Source organism: Pecten maximus, chromosome 1, assembly GCF_902652985.1.
Source record: "Pecten maximus chromosome 1, xPecMax1.1, whole genome shotgun sequence".
In the NCBI taxonomy this organism is placed as follows: Eukaryota; Metazoa; Mollusca; class Bivalvia; order Pectinida; family Pectinidae; genus Pecten; species Pecten maximus.
Genome location: NC_047015.1, coordinates 50,574,782 through 50,597,836, shown reverse-complemented (window position 1 = coordinate 50,597,836; position 23,055 = coordinate 50,574,782). Strand labels below are relative to the sequence as shown.

Here is a 23,055-nt window from a genome sequence, read left to right as displayed (position 1 = left end):
TTGGTTTTTAACCTTTCCAGTACTAGCAAATAGCTTATTTCCTCACCCCTATCAAGTCTATATGAACTAATCGTGTTATGGTTGATACCTATGGAAATATAACCGAAAAATAAAAATCTTTGTTGTAAACCTATCATTTTAAAGATTTTGTTATATTATTAAATAATATTATAGTTGGCTTTAAAGAAACAAATGTGTGAAGAAAATTGTGTGAAAATGGTTTCTGCCTTGACAGCCTCCGGTACCGTTGTACCCTTTATGCTACACACAATCATGTTATGACTCACCCTGTTTCATATCGTGACGTATTCCAATATCAGAGACAGTACCACAATGAGATTGTTATCCAATCCATTCCAACTGGAGCAGATAGGTGAGCCCTAAATGACGTTTAATGCTCCCGAGGGGCGTAAAGCTATATCAAACTGTAGATAGTTTAATCGCTTGATGGAGTACCATTCCCCGACCAACACTGAAGTTTAGTGTTTCAAAAATATAAAACATTATGCAAGCCATCATCGTACAAGTAATTTAACTCATGTTCTGAAAAGAAATCCAATAATCAAATAGAAGGTCGTATTTACACTTCTGTTCATCATCGTCGTCGTCGTCGTCATAACATCATCATCAGAAATCATCATAATCAGAAATCATCATCAAATAATCAGAAATCATCATCAGAAATCATCATCGTCATCAGAAATAATCATCATCAGAAATCATCAGAAATCATCATCAACATATATCATCAGAAATCAATAGAAATCACCATCATCATCACCATCAGAAATCATCAGAAATCATCATCAGAAATCATCATCATCATCATCATCATCAGAAATCATCATCATCAGAAATCATCATCATCAGAAATCATCAGAAATCATTAGAAATCATAAGAAAGCATCATCAACATAAATCATCATCAAAAATCATGATGCGTTGGAAGAAAAAGGTTACTTATTTGAAATATCTACCATCATATTAATAAAATGGTGGAAATTATCTGGCAGAGATTTATCTGCATGAAATTAGATACGTTATATCAATTCATACGTCACACACGCGTTCTGCTTGATGACTACATAATTAACATTGGTGCATCTATACATCGACAGACAACGGCAAATCAAACATTAGTATACTACTACAACATCTAGCCTATAATAACAAAACTCGTGTCACATAAGCTGGTGTTCTGCGACTTTAATTCCTTCATGTAGCTGTAGTCTATTTTCAAAATTACAAAATTCTATTATGAGATGATTAAACTGACGGCAATACCTTAACATTATAATCAAATCTATATTTCCGAGACACGAAATTAAACAAAACCACACTGTGTTTTTTAATCTGGATTTTCAATTAAGACGAATTGGTTTTAACACGCTTGTTGTATTTTGTTCGTATGACTCATAAGCAGATTCTACAAGCGATAAGATCACTACATGTCGGAAACCTGAGCCAAGTACCGTAGTACGATTTCGTGTACCGTTTGTTTTTATTGGACCATACTCATTTACATAATGCGTCTGTGTTTGGTCTGGTGCAGTTGAACTCCATTACCATATGTCTATATCAAGGCTTATATGAACAAAGACTCAGTGGTTCCATAATGTAGGCTTTTATAACTGGTGCTGTTAAAAGAACGACAACCATTTAATCAAACACAGATGTTTGTCAAGCCTGCATACTGTGGTTTATTTCAGAGTATCTAGTACAGCAAAAACATATTAAAGTCAGTACATCGATTGATGAATCTCATCAGAAATTTCTGGAGGCGAGATCGTTTTGTCAAGCCTTCTAGTAAACACAAAACAACAGTCGGCGCACTGGTTGATAAAATCTCATCTGGAAATTCTAGAAGCGCGACAATTTTGTCAAGCTTTCAAGTAAAAACAAAACAATGCGAAGTTAGTGCTGCATTGGTTGATAAAACCCATCAAAAGTTATAGAGGTGAGAACAAAACATTTTATTTGTATCGCACCATCTGTTCATTATCACTCATATTTCTGCTACAGCGTGATGAAGCATTTAGAACATATCTTTATCAACATGCTAACTTCACTTTCCCCTTAATGACTTTCTCCCCAATACTCTGCACCTCTGACAGATGTTTCTATATTTGGTTAACCCGTTCGCAGTATCATGGGACCGAGTTCGAATAGCATACTACGGTGTTATTGCTTTTCAGTGTGATAACACTCTAAAGCACAATGTATGCTGATAGTGTGCCTATTATTTTGGGACAAAGTCTTCGTGGTACCGAACCGTTGTCATTGAAAGTATTGACGCAAGAAAAGCAACAAAATATACCGACATTACAAAAAAAACATAATTCAACCTCTGAAATCGGTTAAACGAGGGCAAAATATCAGTAACAAAATAGACGCTAAAAAGTACAAGGATATTAAGACCAGGTGTTCCGCAACTGTGAGGCCGTCTGCTTTATCGAAGACTACCGCCATACAAATCAAGGTCAAGTCACGATCTCAAATAAGACTTGGAATGGTGCCAATTGAACCACAAGGAATAGCAACATGCATCGAATACATCAGACTTAATATGTCACAGGTAATTAGAATATTTGTAATGAGAACATGATGTCGACCGATGAACTTTCCAATATATAGATAGTTGTGTGGGTTTGTTATTTTCTGCTTATAACAACTGAACAGTTTGGTTCATTTCAGATTATTTGGTCAATGACCTTTCCAATCTGGGTTGCCAATTCGGGTTCTAACATCACTGAGGTGTACTGGAAGGACGAAACAGCTGCATGGTGTATATATATATAATCGACCTTAAAAGGTACAAGGTCACCCACCAAAAAAGTTTTTTTTTCATTTCTCAAGTTACATTTACCTGTGTTACATCCTGGTTTCCTCTGCGATCTCATCCGAGAAGACAAAAGTGTCCAACAGTTTTAATTGATAAAATATCTTTATTACTGTTGCACCATTAAATAAACTAAATAACTTATTGTCGGCACCGTAAGATACACCGTCGGATACCCACAATTGATTGTACTACGCTACACTTATCACTAGTGTAGCATAGTGTAGTCAACCGTGGGTATCCGACGATGCGAAAGATCCCGATATGACGTATCTTTGAAAACATTCTGTCTTTTTGTCCAGAAGATGCCGATATTCAGGGTATGTTTACTATTAAGGAAAACAGTTTAACATGTTGTTTGATTAGGACAATCAGTAAACAAGCCGAATTGTTGATGAAACATTTATTTTTAATATTCGAGGACAAAACATTCGAAAATATATGCCAATTAAAATCAAGCATAATTTGTCGTTTGGGATAGGACTACGTAAACATGAGAACAGCAGAAACTTACTGTACTTTGTTTCGCTAAAACAAGATATAACCAGTCAAAATTGACATTCTGTTCTGAAAATATAACTTCTCAAAAATTCTAGAACGACAGTATTTCGTTAACTTGAACCAGTTACTGATGTGTTGCTTCTTATGTAAGGTAGCGCGCTATTTATACGGAAGGCTTCAACTACAGAGAGAGGCCGAGGGAGGCCGAGGGAAGCCGATCGATATGTGAACTCTCACAGCAGACCCGGGATTGCTAGATAACGGTGGTGTCGGAGTGGCGAGAGAGACCGCCATGGAATCAGTGTTTGTGTACGTGTCGGAGGCACCCTAGATCTTTTTCTTCACACAGGCAGCCTAACTAATAATTACGACCAAGGATATTGAGCCATGGAAGGACAGACGACAGAAAAGCACCACATTGACACGTGTTTCTGAGGCAGTGCAGAATGTGCACGACTATGTTTCAATACATCCTTGCAGTTGTGCTATCGATTGCGTGTTGTCTATAACAAGCTTTGGCGGGGCTTCCTTGCCTTCTATCGACCGTGTGTGCTTATCCCTCGTTCGGAACAGCCACCCGAGATTCCAAACTCCAGCAGAGAGCATGCCGATTAGCTTAATTACAGGTAAGCTTTCAAATATATTTGACGCAGAAGCTTTTTAAAAACCAAATTGCTTTTTTTCTTTCCTTCTTTAATTATGGCCGGTGAAGTAATTTGGCATACATTTCATAATGCCCTAAGCAGCCTATACAGAATTCTGTGTAACATCACGCTTTGTTTCTGCTGCCTTTTTACCTCGCTTTTATGCTACGTTTTGTTGTCTAAGTTAATGAAATATTTGATTTTACTGATTTAAACGTTTTGGAATATTATTTGAATATTTCCCATCCCTGTGCTGTATACAAAAACATCCCATCAAACAAAACCTATATCACGTCGATGAATCATGCAAATAAGACAGATTTTTTTTGATTTTTTTTTAAATAATTTTTATGAAGATGCCTCATCGCGGACAAAAGAGTAATTATGATCGATTGAAAATTAGAATAGGCTGTTGTATATTTTATACAATACGAAAAAGTTACATACGTTACACTTTTGTCAACCTCCAAAACAACTCCTAATAATATCTTTTACATTTATAATAGATGAATAATTAATTGCACCGCGAAGAAATGTCACCATTCACTGTCTCTCTTGTGTAGTAAATTTCGGTCCTATAAGTAACCATTATTTGGATGTTATTATTTTCATTTATTTGTTTGCTTGTTTGTTTGTTTGTTTGTTTGTTTTTATATTTCTATACCAGGGGGCCATTTTATGATTTTTCTTTTGTGAAGCATTGTATACACTATCGGCGACATGGCATTTTTAGAGTAGGGGTTACGTGATTCATTATTATTATTCATGCTATTTACACCACTAGTCTACATCAATATTGACAACATCTGTTTCACTCACGTGTTAGATACAAACAATACACAAAAACACATATATACTGGCCTTACCTATGTCACAATGCATTTGCATTACAAATACGACACTTATATAGAACACTAAAGAACAGCTGACGCTCAGTTTCATGACATGTGAAATTAATGTCATCGAATTGATCGGTTTGATGAAAGCAATATGACTATCACACAGAACACATCCACAACAATTCAAAGGTATTGATAATACATTGTTAGTTTTGTTTAAGAAATTTAAGGAGTATTCCTTCGTTCGGACATCAGAACCATGTACAATATCTATTGATGATATCTATGTCCGAACGATGGTCATATGAGTGTTTGTGCCTGCAAGTATTGAAATAAGCACCAAGATGTACAGGAAAAAGGCATATCATACACAAATACCGTATGTCTTTTCGGTAATCAGTGATACGTCGGGTCGAATTAAGAATTTTCAAGACTTAATACTCGAAGATCTTTGGTTTATCTTAAGAGTAAATCTGCCGTTTTTATGTAAAGATTATACCTTTTACTACTTGGAAAAAATACATATTTTCCAGTAAATTTAATGATTTTGATGACCTAAACTTAACTCAAACTTAAGAATGTCCCTTTAAAACAATGTACACATGTATAACATTACTGTTTATAACGAAAACACGCAAGTCCAAACATACATCACCGGTTAGTACAACGTGGAAAGTTACATTACATTACGATGTAGATATATACACCTTTGATGTAACACATCACACCAAGAGTTCAAGAATGCTAAAAGCAACAGAGGATACCGACATTATTGGTACAGTGTCAGATGTATGTCTGACAATTATACCATTAGGTCCATCTTCAATTATAGCAACAGGCATCTTGTATAGAAAAAACATTATGTTTAGTATTTTTGGAATACATAACACGTATATAAAGTAAATTGGCCCTACTTAACACTTGACGAAAACAGAAATTGATTGTGACTATAGTATTTGCATAGCATACCATTTTATTAATTATGATATTCATCAAAATGACGGATTAGATACAAATGATACATAGGAGGGTCTATATTGTTATAAAGGCCATATATATTTGTTTTTCATCATTAACAGTTGTACTAGATAATGAGTCGCATGACCCAGCCGGAAATACATCTATAAATAGCCTATATTCTAAATACAAGCATTTCTATTCATGATTTAGTTTCATATAGAAATTAGTGATAGGTACATTACCTTCTTCTAGACTCTAGACTCTACTGTATCTTATTCTCAATTTACCTGGAAGGTGCTAATATCTTGTGTGTCTTTTGTACAATCATGCAGTTACAAAACCCAGTGATGCACTATCGAGTCTTGTTTTTAAAAACTCGGTCAGTTGGTCGAAATGTCACTACCTCGACAACCTAGCGAAACCTCCCGCTAGGTCAGACTATGCTGACAGGAGGCTGATAAAATTTGTCTGGGAAGAAACTAGTGAGACAAAAAGGTGATGATACAGCGATAATATGACTTGTCACATAACACCACTGGACCATTCTCTCTTAAAGTACACACAGTAATAGAGTACAATGTACTCTGAAAAGTCCACGGACCTGAAGCACGCCAAATTAGTCACAACATATCTTCATGTAGTTTAGTAAAGTAGATTAAAATATTCATCTCAGCATACACAGAATATATTAAGATATACACTAACTAATAAGATCATAGTATGTTCGGACTTTTCCATGTAAACTGCAGGAAGTGTGTCTTTGTTTTTGTTGGGTTTTTTGTTTTTGTTTTTGTTTGTTGTTTTTTTTTGTTTTTTTTTGGGGGGGGGGGGTCTTTGTTATTGGTATCGGTTATTACTACATTACTGCAAGTAAGTGGGTTTTTTTCAGTATTACAACACTACCAGCCAGTTGGCTATACATATCGATTGATATATATTCTATAAACATATAGTCATTGTTTAACCTAATAAGGTAGAAATCAATAGTGATATCTAAAAGAGTATGATTATATCCAACTATAAGGATTATCATAAATACTTTAACATGATGTTTCGTCTATTGTTTTCTCATTGTATAAACTCTCCATCATCAACATATTTAGATTGGCTTAATTGCAATAGCATTATGTTTGGCTCGGGAATATTAGACAATTAATGAGGCTACTAATGTGGAACAATCTTCACAACCGAAGAAGGATTTTTTCAGCGTCGTAAACACAGAGGACATCACATACATTAGTCTATTTCTGGCTTCATTGAACCTCTTAGATTTTCTATGTTTTCTTTGTTCTTGATCTGACGTCATCTCTTGGGAGAATGCTTAATGATCGATTTAGAAGTCATTCATGTAATCTCATCAAAGTAATAACAATTTTTATTAATCTTATTCATATAGTCAAGAGCGGAAATCTTTGGGAAAAAGGTATATTTTACTAATATCTTTCGAAAACAGGTAAACAATATCATATGTGACAGCCTACAAGTATGTTTGATGACGTTGAAATTTCTTTTTTTTTCTTTGTTTGTTTCAGCTTTTCTAGTCTATGATGCAAACTGTTATCACATGGAGGCGCCCACGTGATGCTCATCGAAATCTTCACTATGGAAACCCTTGCTTGTTTCTGATTGGTAATGCTCTGTGTTACATCATTTCCGGTCTGATGCTTCTTGTGATTGGCGTCATTATTACGTCACTAACGTTCCAGAACTTAGAACATCATGACAGTGAGACAAGCGAAAGGTATGCTGGTCCCATTCTAATTGTAGTTGGAGTACTTGTACTAGCGAGAGGGGCTCTCAACCACATCCGACCTGGAGATTCGACCAACCCACAGAGACTCGTAATTCGAAGCTACACCGGAGAAATTTCAACCAGACCCATAATGGAGGTATTTATCTTCTTTTCGAAATAAAAAATATCAATTAAAAAAAAAACTAATTGGGAGCATAAACGTGAAAAATTCTTTATGTTCTTGCTTATCAATATAAGACTTTTAAGTTAAACTTCAGATCCCTTACGGGTTCATTTTCTTTCAATTTTCGTCAAATCCGATCAGTTACTTCAACAATTAATAGGTAAAGCATGCACCCAATCCTTTTCTTTGCCTTCGTGGCAGCAACCAGTGCGTCTTGTTGACTTTGACCTTCTGATGAGTGTCTTTGAACGCCAGTCCGTCATTCTTCAAAACTCTCAAAATTCTGGTTTGCTCACGGGACATATTTTCCGCGGCTCATTTACCTATAGAGAGTGGAGCACCGCGTTTGAGATACATATACGTAATCAGTGGATAGTTTCCCGGATTAAATTGCAATTATAAAGAACAACGGTATTGATTATCATATTATATCATCATTAGGTTATATTTTCTATCATTCGACACATTTTTGTAATTTTGTCATAATTTGTATGATACAAACATATAGAGAGGCTTTAAACAAAGTAATTTCCTACTGAATCATATCTTCTCAACGCTTTGATGTAAGTGAAAAACATTGATATCCAGATCTAATCTCCAAAAGGAAATATTTGATTACTTGTAGCATATCTATGTGTGACTGCATGCCACTATATTACTGTATATATTATGTTTTAAAATAAAACCGGCAAATATCGAGTACAAAATACATTAAAATACGCTTTATATGATAAAAAAAATTCACAAAGATAAAGATATATATAAAAACATCATTTTCAAAAGTAAAACTACATTTCCTCTAAGCATGTTACTACCTAGCCCCGCCCAAGGTGTGGCACTTCTTTCTTACCCGATTCAGAGCTACTGGAATATATAACCCTATTGACCTAATTCTTTAGAAGCCTCTCTTCTCATTTGCAGTACAGTAGTAACTCCATGACGATGTGCAGCGTCGTCAGTATAGGCGAAAGCCATGAATATCCCAGGTAAGCTTTTAGTTGTTGGCCTAATGAACACATTTTTGCAATAATGCGTGCATTGAACAAAAATGCATCTGGCGCATCAGTGTACATGAATTACCCAATACGGCATCCCTTTGGCACTGGTTAGCTAGGCAGGAAATGAAGGCGATTAGACGACGGTTATTGTAACACACGCACGTCGCCAGCAATTAGTGCGGCCAGATCGATGGTACTATTAAAATACACACCAGACACAATTGATTGGAAATATTTCAATTTTTCTCCATATTTTTGTTTGAATCTGTTTTGCTACAGTTAATGTTATGGTCCCAGCATCAGTAAGCGACCGTTTACCATTATGGTCACTTGAGCTCTGATATCACCTGATACAGATTTTTTTCTAACACGAATAAAAATATCATTCAATGTGCTAAAACAATAAAACAGCCTTAACTATTGTCTACCACACAAATTTTTATGTTTGAGTATCTTTGAAAAAAAAAATTCAAGTATAAATCTATAATTACCAAGCAAATTATTTGTGTGTCTTAATAGCATACTAACACTTATAAGATGCTATCTCCCTTGGAACAGATTTTTAATCGAACGCGAGACCTACGTTTGAGTACAGCTTGTAAGAGTTATATGCCCTGTGAGCGCTGATACATGTTACATGTAGCCAGGATATTTGCTTGAGATAGGGATGCAGGATGGAGGTGTAATATCGATCGATGTTCTGTATAATTCTTGTTTACACTAAACATTCAGCAACGTCATATATGTTAGGAATATAACCAGAGGACATTTCAGTAGAAGGGAACCCACCTGCTTAGCAATACAGTTCGGTCATTGACACGTTTTGATAATATCGTATTCTGTAATTACAGTCTAATGTCATACATATCTTAAGATTTATTCATATATATTAGGTTGCAATTGTTTATTCGAAAAGGAAAAAGGAAAATCACACACACACAAACCCTCACACCGTCATCATCATCATCATCATCATCATCATCATCAACAACAACAACAACAACAGTAGCAGCAACAACAAAACCTGATAATTCCACAGGACATACATCCAACACTATCATTTCATTACTTACACGATGTTGATGTACAGAAACTGGAAAATGAAATTGCTTCTCATAAAAACATATCAAGGGGAAATCACTCTAAATAAAAAGCAGACATTTGATCTGTTGATTTCCCTTTAAAATGTAATCGATATTTCTCTATGACGAACAAATAAGGCTGAAATGCCTATTTTGATAGGCTGATATGATTTACCTTAAAAATTGCATTTTAATACATAACCGTTAATGAATAGAACCACTTGATAAATATGTTTCATAGTTTCCTTTGCACAACTATGTTTAGAAAAGTAGTTGAAACTGTCAGTAATGGATATTAATAAATGTATTATTTATTAACAGGTTATCTATATATAATGACGATCCACCTTCGTACGACGCAGTCGTGGAGACGACAGGCGACCCGGCGTGTATTAGTGAGTCGACGACGACACGAGACGAGTCGACGCAGTCGCCAGACGAACAGCAGGAGTTACCTCCCTCTTACGAGGAGTGTTTTCAGGCTGCTGCATCAACACCTGTCGACGTAACATCAACGTCACAGGAAACGGAAGTAGTTAGTTTTAAAGACACGTGACCAACTGTTTCATTGTCTTCCATAAGTTGTCATCAAAGTTCGTACGAAAATGGGATTTATCACTTCACTTTATCAGATTTTGCAAGAGATCGGCCTTTCTAATACTATGCAAATCAGAAAGCATTTCACCAGTCTCTTTTATACTAGGTTGTATGATGATAGTCATACATTCGTGCCATTTTCACACCATTTCTGAGACGCGAACGTAGGAACTGATTTGAATGGATAAACTTGATGTATGACTTCACAGGTTTCATCATATGAAAAATGATCATCTTTCACATACAGTCAAATGTCGTGTAATATAATCAGGTACGCCTTGTGTAAACCGATAGCCTTTATTGATATCAGTAATGTCCCAATTGTTTTCATTTAATCATTTTTGTGTTGTGGGCAGGCTACGACAATAGCGCAATTTACGTTTTAGCACAGGGATTAAGAAACACTATGGATATGTAAAAATGCTTCTGACGCTTGTGAATTAGCGGATAACATGCCTGAATTAGACACGTTTAAATGGACTGTTTTATGTGGGCTTTTCATTTTCTCACAAGGGCAAATGAAATTATGAACCTCGAAGTTTTTTCAACAACTTTTTATATTTCGTTTGTATAATGTAAAATAAATTGTGTTCTGTAAATGTAGTTATTCTTATCATTGTTGTTAAGGATGCTAGTTACTTCATAATATGCTCTAAAATTTCATGAGCACCTAATCTTATTACTCGCGTGGATACTGTTCATTTGGTACATATTCAAATTGCACGAAGAAAATCTAGAAAATGGTTTTTATATCAGAATCCATATACAAAATATACATTATACATACACATGTATTACTTTTAATATTTATTGAAATTTTAATAACATGTTTCTATGAAAAAATTTTGATAATTACTTTTGAGTATCATGTTTGGACATATAAGCAATCAAAAGAATTTTAATATTAACTTAGATTTAATGAACTTTTTTTTGTTAAAATATCTTTTTTATATAATTCATTTTGAATGCCCTGTCAGTAATGAGAAAAATTGCTGGCAAGTAAACGAAATCGTAATTCAAACTTAAATTCATAATATAGATTGACATGGAGACCCTTGAAAACGGAAAGGAGAATAAGACCAGGAGTTCCGCAATAGTGACATATCATTTGTTAAAGATCCTACCGTTTGATTTACTTTTTTCTTGTTCATAACATGTACGTTGTTTCTACTGGAATATTTCATTCTTCTCGTCTTCTACTCGTCGGTATTAAAACTAGTATGGTATCACCTATGTGCCTGGGAGTAAATGTTTTGGATTCAGTCCCGGGCCGAGTCAAACCAAAGTCTATAAAATTAGTAATACATGTTCTCTGCTTGGATTTCAGCTTGAAAAGTGGCGTTAAGGAATGGTTTGTTCGTTGTCAGTTTAACAAGACGGGATTGGGTCTCACATGATCGTGTTGAAGTGTGACATTTCAGTGAGAAAAATCAATCTGTCATTGGTTCCATCAGTCGTGGACACTGTACTTAAATGATCGTTCTGTGTTATAAGAACGGCCTCCCCGGTGTGCGAGATCTATGCATATGGTGAGTTATATTGCGCTAGTTCGAAACTGATGTCGACTTTATAGTGCTGTCTCACTGAAGTATACTGCCAAAGACACTCAGTAGGACACTGCACCTGGTTACATTATACCGACACTCCTGAAATGTTGAGTGTTAAGCAGGCATACTGTAAGTAGGACACACAACTCCAGTAAAATCAGTAAAGTTTATACATATGTATCCATAAAATAGAAACAAAAATAACGAAGGAAAACGTTTCCAGTCGTGTTATGACCGGATGTCGTCCTAACAATATCCCAAGCAAAACTGCCTTGTTATATAAGTCCCAGGGGGCTATCACTACGCCATCGAGGTCTCCTTGTCGTTTATGCTATTTTCAACAGAACACAGGACATCAAAACGCTTGACAAGCTTAGGTTGCTGTTGGAGATATGCAAATAACGTGACCAGTCTCCATGGTCATGAGTGTGTATTTGGTATTATGGTGGCCGTGCACATGTGACGTCATAAACCATTCAGCCTCGTTACTGTCCACCAAATAAGCGAATCCAGGGACTTGCTCTAAACAGACGGCTATCTTGTATATACATCGGACTTGGGCGAGACAATGCTCATGGATTTTAAACATCAGATAAGTGCAAAATATTAATTTACATAAAATTGTGATGTATGTTCTTTATTATTGGGAGAGTGAATGTCTGATGATATTACACGAATACCTAGATCGCTGTTAAAAATACGCGAACACGACAAAGATATATATTTATATCTATATATTTATGCCCCTCAACATATATCAAGAATAACTCAACAGATATATGAAATTGATATGGCCATCCACCAGGGTGACATCTAAATTTATTACCGAGAAAGCCACCTAGTGGCTTCTAACATGAAATATTTTTCATGATTGCAAAGTAGTTGCACTCATACAATAATGCCAACTACAGTACAATCAATATCGAAATGTAGATAAAAACATATAAGAACCTATGCTAGCCTGAGTGGGGTTGACATAAAAACCGCCACAAAGACCTTCATTGTATAACATATCATGAATGTTTTCCTCACAAAATATAAATACAGAACAATTATGGTAAGTAATTAATATCTTAACTCTGTCTAAACATACACCAGTGTCTATGATTCACTATAATTTTTGTCAATAAAAATGTAAGAAATCGATAAATGCCGGGAACTGACGACTATCTATCTCCTGACATTTACCCAGGAAATCAATAAAATGAACTATGATTTTCGTTTCTAATTACATCATTACATCATATTCACACTGGACAAAGTGTGCTAGCGATCCCACGTGTTTACCAGTCATGCTTGACAATGATTCATTTAACAACTTTGGTAATCCTTAACAAGCCTTCTGTTGGCAGTGTTCATGACATTTGATTCTAACAGGCGACACTCTAAATTGAGTACTGTAAACGTGGTTATTTTCGCGGGGGGGTTAATTTCGCGATTTCATTATGAATAAACTATACGCGTGGGGGTAATTTTCGCGATCGATCAATCTTCGTTGGTAGTTCGAGAATACACAAACTGATATCAATATAAACGCGTGGGGGAAATTTTCGCGATCAAAAGAACTCCGCGTACTTACCATGAATTTCGCCCTCGCGTAAATTTCCACATTGACAGTAAACCTGTGCAAAATATGAAACAGTAGGGAATTAATGTGGTGGCCAAAGAAAAATTACAGGAAGATTAAATGTTCCGGTAATACAGGTCTCCTGATATCTTCAACGCCGGCAGCCAAACCAGATTGCGATAACGAGAATGCAAACTAAAACAATCATACCCCTGAATATATTCCAGAGATATAAAATCTTCAACCATTTATGACATTTATCGTGCTGCATCTCGAACCAAATCTGGAAATTTAGTGGGTCGAGTATATTGTAATATTTTGTTTTCAACATTGAAGCAATGTCGTAAATGCAGACAATCATGTCTGCATAATTTGTCTGTCAGTTGCATGTTTTTATCTAAAATTTTAATTTACTTCGCCTCACCTATCCTCTTCCCTAATAGATTTTCTCTTTACACTTAACGGCTTCTAAAAACAGTGGCATATGCACAAGACAAGAATTCAACGGAAGTGGATGTGTCGCCTGCGCAGAAAGATGGGAAATTACAAGAGTTATTGCACTGAAGCAACAGTGACCTTGATCTTCGACCTTTGGACCAGAAAAGCAATACCAAGCAAGCACTTCTGATAAGAAAGATCTGCATGAGGTTTGAGTTTTCTCCGCCCAAGAATACTTGATTGATCGCACGGAAACAAATTTTCTATTTTTAGTAACAGTACCCTTGACCTTCGGACCCGAAAAGCAATCACAAGCAAGCACTTGTAGTAAGAAAGATATTCAAAAAGGTTGAGTTTGATCGGCCCAAGGGAAAATGAATAATCGCCGGGAAATAAATTTTCTTTTTTTAATAACTGTGACCTTGACCTCTGACCTTCGGACCAGAAAAGCAGTCAGTAGCAAGCACTGGAAATAAGGAGGACCGGCTTGAAGTTTGATTGGCCTAAGGGAAAAAATTAAGTTGAGTTATCGAACGAAAACCTCTGCTTTTTGCAGGCGACACAAAAACTGGAATATCACTACCGATATAGAAACAATTAAGAAAGAGACAATAAACCTTCACGTTTGTCAGTTCAGCGATATATCTATAATTGTCATGACGTAAAATAAAGCGATAGCGCAGAATAATACCTGTAGTATCATATTTCTATAACTGAACGAAAAATGACTTTATTCAGAGACTGGTATTCAGAGTGAAATGTATAATCCTTCAGCTTCACGTAAATGACAATACAGGTCAACCACACAAGATCCCAATTTCTTTCAATATTCTGTTGAATTATTCGTGCACCGAATTCAGCTAAATTAGTGATTCCCAAAAAGAACGTTTCTTTTTCAGTCATATTTCCTTTCAGATACCCACTACCATAAACGATTTGAAATACAAATGCATGCCACAAATGCGGCATACTCTCGCTATGGAAACAAGAGATGGTTTGATTTACAAATATATACAAACTATTCAACATACACTCACTATGAAAATCAGAGATGATTTGATTTAGAAAAGTACCCCACCAATTCGACATACACACGCTATGAAAATCAGAGATGATTTGATTTACAAATGTACCCCACCAATTGAATGCGCTAATTATTACTTCAGTTTTCGAATGTACCTTCCGGTTGAGCATGCGCTTATATTCCACACGGAAAAGGTATCCTTGCCGGACGTTTAAACATTACTTTATATTTGCGCCAAGATATTTTGTTTAAAGAAGCAACGTTATTCAACGTAGATAATGATGGTACACGAGCTCGATATTGATTATCGTAACTTAGAGTCTGATTAAGAACCAGACGAGTCGAGTACATCAAAAACTCTTTTTATTTATTTATTTTTTTTTTTTTTTTTTTTTATTTTTTTTTTTTTAATTTCCAGATGTTACTCATAGGTTTTATTTCATCTAATTATTTTTTTTATCATCATTATTTCAAAGAAGCTTTGGAAAACGTGCAGACGAAATTAATCAATATACATGCAATATGACATTTTATCTCAAGTGCTTACATTTCATAGGACAAGAAATCATATAACCGGATTGTCCCCAACTACAAAGGACAATGCTCGTACTACAGTGTGCAATCATCTGTCCTACATCATTGCATGAAGATTGAAAAATGCACAAAAAGAGACAGGTTGAAAAGGTTTGTTGAGTCTAGTACGTCCAGTGCATAAAATGTTGTAAACATATATATCATTGCGGTACCTTTTTTGGTAAATAAAATTATAACGCTGAACTATTATTGTCAATCATTGTATTAATAAAACAGTACATATTTAAGTTTTATGATAACTATTGTGGATACTCCTTTTGCACATCAAATATAACTTGCTTGGTCACATATATAATAATATCACATTCTACGAATTTTACACCAATAAGCGTAAGCATAAGAATGCGATGACGTCATAGCTGCAGCCATGAAAACGCCAATCCTGACGGATACCCCATCTTATGGTTACAACTACTGACAATGTATGATTTATTTCAGTTTTAATTGATTATGAATCCAAATTTGACAACAAATGATGTAGGGAATGTAAACACAAGCATTGAATGACTTTTCTATGGTATTAATAGTCGTAATAAATGACAAGGCTGTGCAGACAAACCTGACGTATTGACCTATGCTGTTTACCTACACAACTTTACAGACAAACCTGACGTATTGACCTATGATGTTTACTTACACAAGCTTTACAGACAAACCTGACGTATTGACCTATGATGTTTACCTACAAAGCTTTACAGACAAACCTGACGTATTGACCTATGATGTTTACCTACACAAGCTTTACAGACAAACCTGACGTATTGACCTATGATGTTTACCTACAAAGCTTTACAGACAAACCTGACGTATTGACCTATGATGTTGATCTACACAACTTTACAGACAAACCTGACGTATTGACCTATGATGTTTACCTACAAGGCTTTACAGACAAACCTGACGTATTGACCTATGATGTTTACCTACAAGGCTTTACAGACAAACCTGACGTATTGACCTATGATGTTTACCTACAAGGCTTTACAGACAAACCTGACGTATTGACCTATGATGTTTACCTACAAAGCTTTACAGACAAACCTGACGTATTGACCTATGATGTTTACCTACACAACTTTACAGACAAACCTGACGTATTGATCTATGATGTTTACCTACAAAGCTTTACAGACAAACCTGACGTATTAACATATGATGTTTACCTACAAGGCTTTACAGACAAACCTGACGTATTGACCTATGATGTTTACCTACAAGGCTTTACAGACAAACCTAATGTATTGGCATATGATGTTTACCTACAAGGCTTTACAGACAAACCTGACGTATTGACCTATGATGTTTACCTACAAGGCTTTACAGACAAACCTGACGTATTGACCTATGATGTTTACCTACAAGGCTTTACAGACAAACCTTACGTATTGACATATGATGTTTACCTACAAGGCTTTACAGACAAACCTGACGTATTGACATATGATGTTTACCTACAAGGCTTTACAGACAAACCTGACGTATTGACCTATGATGTTTACCTACAAGGCTTTACAGACAAACCTGACGTATTGACCTATGATGTTTACCTACAAGGCTTTACAGACAAACCTGACGTATTGACCTATGATGTTTACCTACAAGGCTTTACAGACAAACCTGACGTATTGACATATGATGTTTACCTACAAGGCTTTACAGACAAACCTGACGTATTGACCTATGATGTTTACCTACAAGGCTTTACAGACAAACCTAATGTATTGGCATATGATGTTTACCTACAAGGCTTTACAGACAAACCTGACGTATTGACCTATGATGTTTACCTACAAGGCTTTACAGACAAACCTGACGTATTGACCTATGATGTTTACCTACAAGGCTTTACAGACAAACCTGACGTATTGACCTATGATGTTTACCTACAAGGCTTTACAGACAAACCTGACGTATTGACATATGATGTTTACCTACAAGGCTTTACAGACAAACCTGACGTATTGACCTATGATGTTTACCTACAAGGCTTAACAGACAAACCTGACGTATTGACATACATGTATGATGTTGATCTACTGATCTACACAGCTTTACATACAATCCTAATGTATTGACATATGATGTTGATCTACACGGCTTTACACACAAACCTAACGTATTGACCTATGATGTTTACCTACAAATCTTTACAGACAAACCTGACGTATGATGTTTACTGTATAACGTGGAGTATATGTTGCGTAAAAAATCGTTGTTTTTAATGGTTGGTAAGGAATTACGAAATTAAATGCAATGAATTTAGTTCAAATACAAGACTACTTTTTGTTTATATTTTTTTTTATTTATAAAAGTTTGAACCACGAAACTATCTAAATAGCCAAAGCAGATATTGTTTATATACACTATCCGATAACCATAGGATAGATCTACATAAACATGAATATTTATAAACTAAATGGTTCCGATAATTAAGTTCAGTATAATGATACTTATTAAAAATCGCGGTAACGTAATTGATGCAGAAATAAAAGATCGGTGTTTCGGGGGCCATTCTTGCTACTTCTGCCATGAACTTATTGTCTCTGGTAAAGTCAATGAAAAGTCATCAAAGTCAGCACTGGTAATGAAATAGATTTAAAGACAGTGTCAGAAAGAGTATCGTGAAAACCGCCATGTGACGGAGCTCAAAATAAATATTTGTAGAGTTTGTTCATTCTTTTACAATTTCCAAACAGATGTAAATCGTATCAACACAACACAGGGCTTTGAGAGATACTGGTTGATGAAGACCAAGTGAAATATTAGAGCAGACATCGTTATCTCTTTGGTAATATGCTATAATTTTGTGTGATATCAAGTTAAGCGTGCTTTATGGCGTTCATTTTAAAGATGCACAAAACTTTGATTTGTCCTAGATTACATGTCGTCGATGAAGCAGACGCTACACTTTCCGGAACATCTGCTAATTTGATTCACCAAGAACAACTAGAACAAGTACCTTATCTTGTGTGTGAGGGGTTTTCAGTGTGAGGAGGTGAATGTGTGCATGTGTGTGTGCATTTTGGAAGGTCTTCTTAATTCTTATTTCGTAAATTAATATAAAAGTTCATATGTCCCACGAAATGTGTTTAATACAATGTTATATATAAATATATATGCATTATTATATTGTTTCAGTTTTGAAACACATTGGAAAGTAGAAGTAGTAACGTGGAATAAAACCCAGGTTTCAATATCTGTTTAAGACAAAGTCTGATGCAATTCTGGTTTTCCAACACTATTGAACACAATTATTCGAAATGGCACGAATTACCTTGAGAGCTTTCATTGCAAATACACCATCCTTAATCATGATATACTTACTTTCCTTTAGCTGCTTTTACCCATGCTTCTAATATTTCTTCCTCTCCTCAAGGGTCATCGACATCCGCTCTCCCAGTGTAGCATTCACTACAAAAGAATTAGAATTCATATTCGTTATTTCATGATATTTTGTTGCATATTAAATTGTTTTGATGCTTAGTTTATATATATCTGGTCTTTTTTGTTTTTTCTGGCGAAAAAAAAGCAATATCCAGAGGTCGAAAGGTACTAATAAACTATGAAACCAAACTTACTCAATTCGGTGGGTAGTAAACCTCATCTTCAATATGGATCGTACAAAAGATGCAAAATACATTATCTGCATTCATAACAAAATCAGAGTTGGATACAGTAGAACCAAATGAAATAAAATACATCATAAAGATGCTTGATCCTTGTAATATCTAGAAATAGTTTTGGAATTGTCAATACGACTTTCATTTAGATTTTGAGAGCTGACATTTTTCTGAAAGTAGATAGAAACATATAAAGTGTTTGAGAGTAATCGAGTCTATCAAGTGCAATACCCGTTCAACGCCACATCACTTCTCATTGATAACCGTATATCATTTCGCAGAAAAAACAGCTTTGTTTCTAAACAATCAGAAATTATGCAACTGTGAATAATTTGACGAAAGCTACACACGTATATGAAACATAAAATAAAGCCAAATATGTGCAAATTCATTTTATGTGGTTGCTATTGATAACGACATGAGGAACTATATTATTCCTTCTGGAAATTGGCTGTTCCGGTATTTGAACTGGACGGGTAAGCAATAAATTCAAACGCGTCATAAGCTACAGGAAATACAAAATTCTTAATAAATGTAAATATAAGCATTGAACTGTTACCAAATGGGGACATTCTATTTATCTGTCAGCCAAGTTGTATCCATATCGACTGTATTCTACCACTTGGTAACCGTTCAATGCTTATAAAGGTATACCTGGTATTAACTCCACGAATGTAATATATATTTGAGTGTATAGAATTGCAAGGCCAATAGAGACTACTCGGGGAAAAAATCTGCCTTTTGGCGATTTCTTGTAGATACATTTCCGGGTTTTTGAAGATGGTTGATACATTCACGAAAAGTGGATGGAGCCAAAACTACTTTACATTAAAAATAGATTTCTTTGGTAGAGAATTGAAAGAGAATTAACTCATGTCTAAACAATAAGATGAATCAGTGGGAAAAGCCATCACACCACTGAACAATTAAGGGGCCATCAATCAATTAGACATACCTGCAATTGCTGTATCAGAAATATTGATTATTGATAAGAGTGTAAGAAGCATTAAATGACGTCATAATCATTGGTGAGGTCATATTCAGTCAATATCACAAAATAGCAGTAATATGACACGCACATCAACTGATTTAATACTGATAAGTTAGGAAAATGTGCAATAAAAGAGGTTATCGGCGTACACGGTGATCTCATTTAAACGCCTCCATTTATCGACAAAGTGTCATCGGTCAATTATTTTAATAGCAGTGTAGATTACCACTTACCATATGCGTAATGGAAATGGTGGTCTTTTGGGAACGTGCACAAAGACGGAATAATTTCATAGTTAATTTCTCTGTAACAGAAATACGCAACATCAAATCAGTGACATAAAGTATGAAAGATTATTCTAAGCGAGACATGTCAAATAAACAAGAGATTTTCCAATACATGTGGTTCAGCGATAAGGCTATTATTATTCTTTTTGTAAGAAGTGTAAATATGGAAAACTATTTTAGTGTATTCTCTAGTTAAGGCTTAAACGCAATAATAGCACCGTCAAATATTTTTTTCGCGGTGATTTACCATTTAGATAGTACGTATTGTGACGTCATAATGATCTATTTGCAGGCAGATGTTGGAAACAATTATTTATGTATCATCATAATTCATTAAAAATCAATTGCATAATATAACCTGACTTATTTATATCAGAAATGGATCTCAACGGCCCTAATCATGTCTACATAAACTTTCATTTTATCCCAATTCGGTTTTTATAATAAAACATATCCGTATTCGTAGAAGGCTGTGAATGGTGATGCCACTGCTCCTTCAATAAGGAAGTACCGGATGTTTTGTCCAAATAAATGCTGATGCTAATCATCATGATATTAAAAAAAATCAACATGATGCATGTCATTAGATATCATTTAATGTGGTTTTCGGAAGACAATGAGGTAAAGATTGCCTTCCGCTCAGTTTATATCTATTTTTTTATCATATAATAAAATTTTATCGTACAGTTGAACATGTCTTAAGGCCGCATGCCCACATTATCCGGTTCCTAATGTAAAATGTAACACAAATATTGGACCTCTATGTAAAGGTAATTTGCCTTTAAAGGTCACTTTTCTTTAATCCCTTGGGTGGTCTTTGTTGACAGGTTTGACCACACCGATCGCACAAAGTGTATAATATCATATGATCTATATAATCTTAATACACGTTTAAGCTAAAGGCAAATACTATCATATAATGTAGGAATATAAAAATGTCGTCAAAATATTGCTAGGCACGTCTTCATACACTTATATATGTACCAAGTGAACTGAAATGTCATCTGACTTAAGTGTCATTCACTGACATGTCATCTGACCTAAGTGTCAAAGAGGATTTTAAAATGGAATGTAGCGATGTATTAGTATTCATCGACATGCGTTTAAATTCTGCCTTCAACTTTAATATAATTTAGTTACATGTACATTAGTAAAGTCAAAAGACGGAACGATCTATCAATTTCTTGATAAATGAATTCGTAGGTGAATCAGACGACGACGGATCTTCCAGAACATCTGGCATATATTAACCCGATACCTTTGCAAGTGTCCACCATGCAAATCTAGATTTGTTCTTCACATTTTGCCATCGTTTTAACAGTTTTTAATAAGAATAACAGTTTCGTTATGACGTCGGTATTCTCATTTGTTTCTCTATCAAAGAGCAACAAGATTTGTTACTCCATAGATTCCCCCTTCAGAATGAAGTCAGACATATTATTTGCAGTGATAAAGCCTACACGCTGATAATACATTCCATTATAATAGATGTAGTTAAACAAATGGGAACAAGTGCTGCAGATTGAAGTAAACGATTTGTTCTTTGTAGTCTTTTGACTGGCAAACGTCTGACGCACTAACCAAATATGTTATTTTTATTAAACAACATGCGTCTGCTTCTGGGTAGTATTTATAGAAAAAAAACTAATGGTTACCAGAAGCAGGCGCCTGTGATTAAGCAAAGCCATATTGTTAGCACATATGTATGTAACATTACAATATTCTTAACCGGATCATTGGTTAAGGGACATTAATAAATATAAGTGTCAATTTAAAGGAACTAAAACGCAACAGTGTCCAATCGATTTCCAAGAAGGGGTAATATTTCAAAGTAGCAAGATATGTGTACATTGTGAATACAGGGTATTCAGACTTTGCTTAAAAACAAGTTAAGAATTTGATCTTAAATCTGTTTAATATTATCTATGAAAAAGATAGTAAAATGTTTTATTCTAAACTCCCGCTCTTTTCAGACTTGTGTTTATAAAAAGTGTCATTTACCTGTTTCATCGCCCATCGTTGGTCCTTGTCTACAAGTTGTTAGGTTCAAATATTGAACGGTATATCTGGTACGAAAAACCGTAACGGTCGCTTCACACGTGTAAAATTAAACAAATTTAATATGCAAACGCAGACCGTTAAATTTTTCACATGCATTTCAGTTGGTTGCATCTACTGCTGTTCAACATGAATATTCAGCTAGATTTTACCGACTTCGTTTTTGTAGTAACTGCTTTTAGTCGATCCATGTACAGATAATATTACCAATAATAGATGTCGGTCATTGAATTTGTTAATTTAGTAATTCCAAAGTTCATATAGTTTTTGTTGGGTTTTGCCAAATGTGTTTGAAAATGTGCATAAAAGTGGCAAACTGCATCAGATGAAATATTCATTGGTGCTTTCTTTTGTGGTTTTAAACTATCCATACAGTTTTGTGGTAAATCTTTGGTAGGTAACCTGTATAAACGATATATATACACCTATTAGTTAAACTACTTTCGTCGTATGTATATTCGTGGCTCCAAAGTCGGTCAAAATATACAATGCTGACACCGATTAGCAATTCATACCACGACACAATTTTATATACCTATGTGATACGCAGTGT

General features: G+C 35.0%; 1 protein-coding gene across 1 annotated transcript; it reads left to right on the top strand.

Annotated features, from left to right (window-relative positions):
* Window positions 1-3,555: 3,555 nt before the first annotated feature.
* LOC117337156 lies at window positions 3,556-10,975 on the top strand. Its single transcript, XM_033898001.1, has 4 exons — window positions 3,556-3,966; window positions 7,316-7,672; window positions 8,621-8,685; window positions 10,101-10,975. Exons 2-4 carry the CDS (start codon window positions 7,328-7,330, stop codon window positions 10,333-10,335), a joined length of 645 nt encoding a protein of 214 aa, XP_033753892.1. The 5' UTR covers window positions 3,556-3,966; window positions 7,316-7,327; the 3' UTR covers window positions 10,336-10,975.
* Window positions 10,976-23,055: the final 12,080 nt, after the last annotated feature.

What these genes read in the sequence shown, in the direction of transcription:
- LOC117337156 (XM_033898001.1), top strand. Translation starts at nt 7,328, where the DNA reads ATGATGCAAACTGTTATCACATGGAGGCGCCCACGTGATGCTCATCGA. An exon ending in CAACCAGACCCATAATGGAG is followed by an intron (nt 7,673 to 8,620) that starts GTATTTATCTTC and finishes TCTCATTTGCAG; the next exon opens with TACAGTAGTAACTCCATGAC. An exon ending in GAAAGCCATGAATATCCCAG is followed by an intron (nt 8,686 to 10,100) that starts GTAAGCTTTTAG and finishes ATTTATTAACAG; the next exon opens with GTTATCTATATATAATGACG.